The sequence below is a fragment of the Pistacia vera genome, unplaced genomic scaffold (genome assembly GCF_008641045.1).
Source record: "Pistacia vera cultivar Batoury unplaced genomic scaffold, PisVer_v2 Contig36, whole genome shotgun sequence".
In the NCBI taxonomy this organism is placed as follows: Eukaryota; Viridiplantae; Streptophyta; class Magnoliopsida; order Sapindales; family Anacardiaceae; genus Pistacia; species Pistacia vera.
This window is the reverse complement of record NW_022196179.1, coordinates 1,041,971-1,052,129: the sequence shown is the minus strand read 5'-3', so window position 1 is coordinate 1,052,129 and position 10,159 is coordinate 1,041,971. Positions and strand designations below refer to the sequence as shown.

The 10,159-nt window shown below is 36.6% G+C and overlaps 1 protein-coding gene across 1 annotated transcript; it reads left to right on the top strand.

Annotated features, from left to right (window-relative positions):
- The first annotated feature begins 1,979 nt into the window (after nt 1-1,979).
- Nucleotides 1,980-9,757, top strand: LOC116139879 (translation initiation factor IF-2, chloroplastic). Its single transcript, XM_031425510.1, has 13 exons — nt 1,980-2,074; nt 2,190-3,756; nt 3,932-3,964; nt 4,339-4,452; nt 4,674-4,823; nt 4,952-5,050; nt 5,141-5,203; nt 6,151-6,306; nt 6,395-6,460; nt 7,762-7,998; nt 8,433-8,708; nt 9,025-9,213; nt 9,316-9,757. The coding sequence occupies exons 1-13, from the start codon at nt 1,995-1,997 to the stop codon at nt 9,475-9,477; spliced, it is 3,192 nt and encodes a 1,063-aa protein (XP_031281370.1). The 5' UTR covers nt 1,980-1,994; the 3' UTR covers nt 9,478-9,757.
- The last annotated feature ends 402 nt before the right edge of the window (nt 9,758-10,159 follow it).

The following is a 10,159-nucleotide window of genomic DNA, read 5'->3' as shown; positions in this document are numbered from 1 at the left end:
TTATTGGAATTTATATTGTGGTATGGGAACACTTAAGAAGCAGATTGCTTGATAATTATTGGGGATCTTTTTCAAAAGCCATACTTTAATTGGAAAGAGTTATTGTACACAAAAAATTGAAGCCAATTTAGTTGGCTGTTACAAATTTGCAAAGAAATGGGTACTATAATGAAGAAAACATGGTTTTCTGTGTGTTTTGCTGCTTCTCTAGTTTCTATTTTTCGAAATCCGTTTCTCTTCAAGGGTCTGATACAATCTCACCAGGCCAGAGTCTTTCAGAGAAACCAGACGTTAATCTCTGCAGGTGGAATATTTGAATTGGATACAAATCATATTGGCATATGGTACAAATCATTTCCCCTTGCGCGATTGCCGCTTGTTTGGGTGGTTGTGGTTGCTAATTTGATGGTTTTGGGGCGGAGATGGTGGTGAAGAATGGCAGATAGCGGCGGATCTAGGGTCACAAGGGTGCGATCGTTATATTTCAATCTAGGGTTAAAAGAAAAGAGTGTTATGGAAATAAATTTGAAAGTAATACGGTTATTTTAATTCTACAAATTTTGGGGTTTTAAAAGAAATTATTAGTTTAATTGTCAAGGGTAGTTTGGTAATAGAACTTTCTATACCCAAACATCACTAATTATATTAATTTAAGGGTGGAAACTGGGATTTTTGAACCATGGCGAGAACTAGTAGATGCCACTACTCATATCCTGAAAATCATTAAGTGGGCTTTATCATACTAATACTGACAGTATGATCCATGAAGAAAATTATATATATATATATATTACTTTCCATAAAAAGAATTATTGACCTTACCCAAAAATTAAAGGCAAAATATATGTGAGAATTCCATCTTCTAATCATTAAAGTAAATAGAAACCCTACCAAAAAAAAAAAAAAAAATTTAGACCTTCCACAAATTTTTACAAATAAAAGTTTATAAAAAATTGCGTATTGGTCCTTATCCAATTGGGGAAACGCCTTACGGTACCCAAGGTTTGGAGAAACGACGATTGGTACCCAAAAGGTTTCAAAAAGACAAACAGGTATCTTCCATTTGGGAAAAGACTAGAATGCCCTTTGAAAAATATTAGTCTATTTTTTTAATTACTTTTAGTCCCCTTAAGTTGATTAATTCCATCAAATACCCCCAGAAAAAAGTTTAAAAATTAACAAAAATACCCCCACTCACCCATACTTGTCAGATTCTAGCGGCCACCACCGTAAATGGCCAGTAATTCACCGATCTGGCCTTTTTCGGTCAGATCTATAGTGGATCTGGCCGAAAAAGGCAAGATCTGACGTGAGAAGGCCAGATCTAGCTAGAAAGTGACTGCCAAAGATGGAGTGTTGTGGCCGTCGACGGCCAGATCCAGCCTTTTCCAGCCATATCCGTGGTGGATTTGGTAGAAAAATGCCAGATCGGTGAACTACCAGCCATTTCCAGTGGTGGCATAGACCGTTGTGACAGATTCAGGCTACCACTTGCGGTGGCCGTCGGAATCTGACAAGTATGAGTGGATGGGGGTGTTTTTGTTAATTTTTAAACTTTTTTCTGGGGTATTTGATGGAATTAATAAACTTAAGGGTCTAAAATTAATTAAAACAATAGACTAATATTTCTCAAAGGACATTCTAGTCTTTTCCCTAACAAAAGGTACCTGTTTGTCTTTTTGAAACCTTTTGAGTATCAATCTGTTGTTTCTCTAAACCTTGGGTAGGTGTAAGTTGTTCTGCCTATCCAATTCCAGCCGGAGCCATACCCAAATAAAAAACAAAACCAAAAGGAATTTTCCCTAGTTTTGCAAAATATATATATAATTTTTAAAAAAAGAAAAAGACAAAAGAAAAAAGGAAACAAGAGGTTGAAATATAGAAAACACAAGGAAAACACCTTATCAGTTATCACAAACACAAGATTTTAACAGGCAGAGAGCCAGCCACACATGCCCAACCCAGCCCACTCTATTCCCCTTCTCACCACATAAATGCAAAACAAAAACTTAAACACAAAAAAATCACTTCTGTTTTCACTTCTCTGTTCTCTCTCACTTTATCTCCCTATTTGGTAAGCTTCTTATTCTCATTCTCATTCTATTCTTCAAATTAAACCCCATTATTTATCTTGTTTTAGAATGAGAATTTAGAAATTAGAATAATTTTGTTTCTGTTTTTGATTTGAGCATGTTGGTTCTTGTGGGAAGTATGCCCTCTTTAGCTTCTTTGGTTAGTTTAGGAGGCATAAGTGTTGTGGGCACCAGTGGTTCTTCATCAGAATCGTCTTGTTATTCGTTAGTAAAGAGGGTTTCTTTGTTGTCTAAAGCAAATTATAGGGGTAAAAAGAGATGGGTTTGTAAATATTCTGTTACTACAACAACTACTGCAACTGATTTTATTGCTGACCAGGCCAATGGGTCTGTGTCTCTTGATTCTTCTAACACTTATACAGGAAGTAGTAGTAGTAGTAGTAGTAGTAAAGATGAGAGTGGTAATGATAATGGTGATAATAGTGATAATGGGATTGTTCTTAAGCCTGCTCCTAAACCCGTGTTGAAGTCGCCACCGGGGGTTAAGGGTGAACCAGTTTTGGGGATGAATTCGGTGGGTTGGGATGCGTCGAGAGTGAGTGGGGATTCAGATGAGGAAGAGAGGAATAAGGTTATTGAGTCGTTGGATGAGGTGTTGGAGAAGGCTGAGAAATTAGAGACTGGGAAAGAGAGTGGGAATGGGAATGCGTCTAATGTGAATGATAATAGAAGAAATGATAGGCCTGGGAATTCAGCTGGAACTAGGAAGACTAAGACATTGAAGAGTGTGTGGAGGAAAGGTGATACGGTTGCAAATGTACAAAAGGTTGTTAAGGAAGAACCCAAGATTGATAATAAGAAAGAGAAGCCTAGAATGGGAGGAGAGGTCCAGGTGGAGTCTCAGTCGAATGTTCCTTTGAGGCCTGCCGAGCCACCTTTGAGGCCTGCGCAGCCACCTTTGAGACCTCAACCCAAACTACAAGCAAAGCCGTCTGTAGTTCCTCCGCCCATGATAAAGAAACCTGTTGTATTAAAAGATGTGGGGGCTGCTCCAAAGTCATCGGCTAGAGATGTGAGTGAATTACATGTGAGAAGTAAAGAACGGAAACCAATTTTGATTGACAAGTTTGCCACAAAAAAATCAGTGGTTGATCCTGTAATTGCTCAGGCGGTCTTGGCCCCCAAAAAACCTGGAAAGGGTCCTGCCCCTGGAAAATTCAAGGATGACTATGGTAAGAAAAAGGCTTCAGGTGGAGCTCGGAGACGGATTTTTGAAGATGATGGCATTGCTGATGAGGAGACATCTGAACTGAATGTCTCCATTCCTGGTGCTGCAAGGAAAGGGAGGAAGTGGAGTAAAGCTAGCCGAAAGGCAGCTAAACTTAAGGCTGCCAAAGAGGCAGCTCCTGTCAAAGTAGAAATTCTTGAGGTTGGGGAGAAAGGAATGTTGATCGAGGAGTTAGCCGAAAACTTGGTAATTAGTGAGGGCGAACTTCTTGGGTACCTGTATTCAAAGGGGATTAAGCTTGATGGGGTTCAAACTCTGGACAAAGATATTGTGAAGATGATATGTAAGGAGTACGAAGTGGAAGTCTTAGATGCTGACCCTTTTAAAGTGGAAGAAATGGCTAGGAAGAAGGATATTTTTGATGAAGAAGATTTGGACAAGCTGGAAGACAGGCCTCCTGTACTTACAATTATGGGTCACGTGGATCATGGAAAGGTAAGTTGTAAAACTTCTGCAAATTTTCTGTTGACTAGATCTTGTGCATCATTTCTTAGTAATTTCTCTAATTTTTTTTGTCTTTTTAACTTGAACGTCAGTGGAAAGTAATTTAAAAAAATTGTTTCGGTTCCATGATTTTGCTAATATGTGTTTGGTTTTATACATTTGGCAGACAACCCTCTTGGATTATATCCGTAAAACCAAGGTATGCTCAAGCTTAATTATCTTAATGTCGGTTTTCTATTTCTTTTCTTTTTCTTTTCACAGAAAGTTTAGGGTCTGATTGTGGTTTGCTGTACTAGGTGATTTATGTCTTACCTTTTTTTTTTTTCTTTTTCCTCTTTTTCTGTTTCTTTTCACAGAAAGTTTAAGGTCTGATTGTGGTTTGTTATACTAGGTGATTTATAGCTACCTGTTTTTATTTCTTTATCTGTATGGTGACATAATCTGTCAGCATTGGAAGTCTATTCAGTTTTGTCGAAAATGAATTTAGATAATTGGCTGCCAAGGCCATCTGCAGTTGTTGATGTCCTGATGTGCTCATTATTCACAGAAGCCTGAATGCTAGATTTTTTGCAGGTAGCTGCATCCGAAGCAGGGGGGATCACACAAGGAATTGGAGCATATAAGGTGCTAGTTTCTGTTGATGGAAAATTACAACCATGTGTTTTCCTCGATACGCCTGGGCATGAGGTAAAGTTTTTTTGCTCAATTAGCTCTCCTAACTTTACTTTCTTTGCCAAGTGAGCAAATTTTTTTGGTCTTATCTTTTCTGCTGGATCATATTTGTTCTGGATTAATTGTTCATTTGACTAGACCTTGTCACTGGTACTGTATTACAAACTCAACTATAACTGTAACTTTCTTGCTCTTTCTTACCTTTAAGATGATATATATAATGTCCACTGCTGTAGGCATTTGGGGCTATGAGAGCTCGTGGAGCGAGAGTTACAGACATTGCTGTCATTGTAGTGGCTGCTGATGATGGGATCCGCCCTCAAACAAATGAGGCAATAGCACATGCGAAGGCAGCTGGTGTACCGATTATAATTGCTGTAAATAAGGTATGTCAAATATAATGATACTCTCTTTTCACAGTTAGATAAAAATGATGGAAACTACTGGAACTTGGCAACTTGTGTTTAGCTCATTGTTGGTGTAACTCTTGTTCTTGTTGTTTCTACTGTACCAGATTGATAAAGATGGAGCTAATCCTGACAGAGTCATGCAAGAGCTGTCTTCAATTGGTCTCATGCCAGAAGACTGGGGTGGTGACATCCCGATGGTTCAGGTCCTTTCTCTTTTAACATTATATGCATCATTATTTTATGATTTATACCTGTGGTCAATCCCTATACTCTCTCTTTTTTTTCTTAAACAGATCAGTGCTCTGAAGGGTGAGAAAGTAGATGATTTGCTGGAAACCATAATGCTTGTTGCAGAGGTGAGTTAATTATATTGTTGTGCAGCATTTTGGCTTTGGCATTCTTCTGCAATTAGAACGAAATAATTTTATTCGGTTGCTTAAGTTATCTTTGCATTTTATATTTTTTTTCCTTCCAAAATTAGGTTCGAACTGATAGAACCAAGGAGTGATCTTGTTTTCAGTTTTGCATGTTGAATTGCCTGTTCTTTGATGACACAATTTGTTTGAATGAGTGATAAAAAATGTAGAATTCTCTTGTTAATGCAGATAACAAATAAAACTGTGGATAATAAGTGAATTAGACGGCCAGTCAAATGACTGAAAAGAAGGATCTCATTATGTATAGGTTAGTTTCAGGTGCTGTTTGGAAAGTCTACTTGACTCTGAAAGTGCTAGCTGTTATCTCGTTTGTCTCCAATTTTTTGCCCTCAAAGGCTTAACTCATTGTACACAGAATTGTTTTCATTGGCACTTAGCAGTATTCTTTGCTGACTTCCTTTCAACTTCCCTTACCCGGATCATCAGTGTAAGCATTGGTATTTGGGTGGTTCAGTGAAAATCACTACACGTTTGGCTCTTATTTAATGAATTGCATGATCCCCATGCTTTCCTTGTTTTCTCTCTCCTCTTTTTTAAATTATCAATCAATTCTGATTACCATCGAGATATATATGTATATATACAATATTGTTTGGTCACTTGGATTGGTTATAGCTTCATTGAATAAGAATGAGATATGTGCTATCAGATTGGTTGTTCAGTGCAAATGGCATTTTTTAAACTCACTATGACAAACACACACACACATGCAAAGATGCGTTTGGTTATTATAGAAGTGCATAGAAGTTAATAGGATCCCATATCTTTTAATGTGACACCTTCTGAAATATGTTCCTGAATGGAAATAATTTTGTTGCTTCTTATCCTCATTCCAAGTATTCTGATTATGTGCATGATTGTTTCAGTTACAAGAGTTGAAGGCTAATCCTAACAGAAATGCGAAGGGTACTGTTATTGAGGCTGGTCTGCATAAATCTAAAGGGCCAGTTGCAACATTTATTGTGCAAAATGGGACTCTTAAAAGAGGGGACATAATAGTTTGTGGGGAATCCTTTGGAAAGGTTACTTTGGACTTAATGCTAAAAAAGGGACTGTTTATTATTTTGTCTTGAAATAATTTATTTATTTATTTTGTTGTGTCGTGGTCAGGTGCGAGCTTTATTTGATGATGGTGGGAATCGTGTTGATGAGGCTGGACCTTCTATTCCTGTACAGGTTTGTGTTGTTTATTCTTATATATGAGTGCTTGATATTATTTTTTACTGTAATTTTTAATACGATATCTTTGTGGAAAAACTTTTTCATGTAGCTTGCTTGATCTAAGTAAATTCAAACATTTCTAACCTTGAAAGTTCTCAAGGTCTTGTTCTGGCCTTGAGTGTTTCTCAACAGCATTGTCGCTGTTGTGGAACTTTGGTGCAGTTCTCTATTTTTGGGTATTTTTGCATGAATTTCGCAATAATGTTACATTTGATTTTCTATTGTTGAACTTGTGTTTAGAGTATTTTGGAGGCTACTGGTTTGAAGGAACTAACTATTTGCCAAAAATATACTGTTTCTGTTATTAAATATTTTAAAATTTTCACCCATTCTGAAGTTTGATTTATTGTTTTGGTTAACTGAAAATTGTCCAGCTTTTTCTTGACCACTATCATATTTATGCTCGAAATGTTCTAAAATTTAATGAAGACATGAATTAATGGGAAAATATCCAATATTAAGTCATTGAATTGTTGCTTGATGTATCATGTTTACAAAGAGGTATGTACTGAATTTAGCTTGGGAGGAGCGAATGGTGTCATGTAGAGTTTTTCTTATAGAGCCTAATACTTATGACAAAATGTTTTGTCTTTGATTGGTAGCCATTTTATGCCACAGTCAATGTATTACAGTTACATCTCATTAGTTGTCAATTTGGTTTGGGTGGTTCCTTTTTTTTTTTTTTTTTTTTTTTTTTTTGGGTAACGGGTGTTCGGGCCAGCTTGCATGTACCTCAACTATCTCCGGGGTCCATTTACACCCATTTGGGTAGTTCCCTGAGGAGCATTTTGGGATGAGGTGGTGTTGCTCAGTCTTGTAGGTATCTCCATTGTGTATGCTGTGATATGTTTGGGTGGAAAAGAATATGAGATACTGATTTTGTTGCTGCCCTGTCAAGAGAAACACCTTTCATACTGTCTTTTCCTGGGTTTCTGTATCTTTTAAATCTAAGGACCTTACTTTTTTCCCCCTTTTTTTCTATTATCCTTGTGGTTTTTCACTCTTTCCAAACTTGGTAGTAGCACTTACTGTTAATTGTGGAATAAGGTCAATAAAATTGAAAGTGTAAATGAAAAAAAAATATATATATATATTTTCAAAGCACAACCACTTTGCCTTTGATAAAAGTGACATTTCCTCAGTGAAATGGTATGTCCGATTACAATCCTGTGATTGGCCCAGTGTTTTGTTTTCTTTCATTTTATGATCCTTGGTTCAGAAATTCAGTTAAAACATCCGGGTGTGTACATCTGCAGGTTATTGGACTGAATAGTGTTCCAATTGCTGGTGATGAATTTGAGGTTGTTGACTTACTTGATGTAGCACGTGAAAAGGCAGAAGCACGTGCAGAGGCATTGCGTAATGAACGAATATCAGCTAAAGCTGGGGATGGGAAGGTCACACTTTCTTCCTTAGCTTCTGCGGTCTCAGCAGGAAAGCTGTCTGGATTGGACTTGCACACACTGAACATTATTCTGAAGGTTGATCTTCAGGTGAGCATAAGTGCATAACCATTGTATTAATTTATTTCTAGAAAGAAATGTGTCTATGTACGAGTAGTAGGATATTTAAACAGCAGATTGTGCATATATTATTATCAGTTAACCAATATTGGATACAATTGAACTGCAATAAAGCTTTTGAATAAGCAGAAAAGTTCATCAAAACATGTGAGTTTCTCATATACTTTATGCATGGATTTTACAATTGGAAAACTTATGGAATTGCCTTAAACTTATGAATAAAGTTTTTCATTTACCTAGAAAGCAAAAAAAATCGAATCTTGGAAGGTATGATCTGTGTGTTGGTACTACCTTTTTGCTTTTCTGAGTTATATTGAAAGTACAGATGAGGCGTATTACATTATACTTAATAAGGTTTACTACTTTACATGCAAGTAAATTTAAATTATCTTGATCTTGATTAGGGATCCGTCGAGGCTGTCAGACAAGCCCTGCAAGTGCTCCCACAAGATAATGTCACTTTGAAGTTCCTCTTGCAAGCAACAGGGGATGTCAGCACTAGTGATGTCGATCTTGCAGTTGCTAGCAAAGCCGTTATTTTGGGTTTTAATGTCAAAGCACCTGGATCTGTTAAGACTTATGCCGATAATAAAGGTGTTGAGATTCGACTTTATAGAGTTATCTATGATCTTATTGATGATGTGAGAAATGCAATGGAAGGACTGCTGGAACCTGTTGAGGTCAGTTCAACTCAAGTATTTATATATTCATTGATTTCCTTTCAATTCTTTCTGAGAAACTTCTAGATATTGAAGAGGCTGGGAAACTTGATAATCAAATGTAAGGAAGATCATATGTATGCCTTGCGTAAATGTCCAGCTTTTGTCTAAGACCATTTAAGAATAGATGGTTTTTGTAGTCTGCAGTGTTGCAATCCAAAGGATCTTAGGAGTTGAGGATTTGAATTATTAGTGCTTGCCTTTTTCTGATTTTTTTTATATGAAATTGTCGTTAGTGATGATTAACAGTTGAAATTTACTGCTCATTTGTTGATAGGATCAAGTAGCAATTGGCTCAGCTGAAGTCCGGGCCATTTTCAGTAGTGGCAGTGGTCGTGTTGCTGGATGCATGATAACAGAAGGAAAAGTAACAAAAGGCTGTGGCATTCGGGTTACACGAAATGGAAAGACAGTCTATGTTGGTGTGCTTGATTCTTTGAAACGAGTTAAGGAAATTGTTAAAGAGGTACGAGTTTATGCTTACATGCTTATGCTTACGTTAGAATAGCTTTGCACGTTTTGCATTTTGTTTGAAATGCACATTCATTCATTAATTCCTCCTGAACAGGTAAGTACTGGATTAGAGTGTGGTATCGGGGCAGAAGACTTTGATGATTGGGAGGAAGGAGACATTATCGAGGCCTTCAACTCAGTTGAAAGGAAACGAACCCTTGAAGAGGCATCAGCTTCAATGGCAGCTGCACTGGAAGGAGCAGGAATTGAAGTGTAGAAAGTCATGTGGGTATAAGTTTGATCATATTTGCTCAATGAATTCCCACGCCCTAGTTCCTACCGTCCAGTCCTGTAATTTTCCCAGAAAGGTAAAATGTGGATCAGTTTCCGCCACATGATTTATTATCAGGTGTGGGGTGCTGAAAATCGAAGGCTGAAGTCATTTGATCAAATTGTTGTATTCTAATCTGGTTGTTGTACATAATAATGTATGTCAATTGGAGTTTATTACTGTAAAGCGATAACATTCAAGTTCCTCAAGATTTTCTATTTTGTAATTTATTTTCTAACAGTGAATGCTAAAATGAAAAGGAAAGAAAAAAAAAAAAAAGGAAGTCTGTTAAAGTTTGAACAAATTGTATGATTCTCTCACCAATCCTTAACATTTACTCAATGTTTACTTGTACATTATCGAATCTACACTATGAACTTTTTTTTTCTTTTTTTATTTTAATGGAGGAATGTTAACAATTTCTTCCCTTACGTTCGGCAGAACCAAAAACCTAAATAGATCCATTTTAATATATTTTATTTACAGAAGTTTTACAATATAACAATAAAATGAACTTTTTATGTATTGAATTCAGTCACCAATTAAAGTTAATACATTTTATTTACATTTCAAGATGATTTAATTTCATCCATCTTGAAATCATTGTTTTAAAATCCGATCTAGGTAA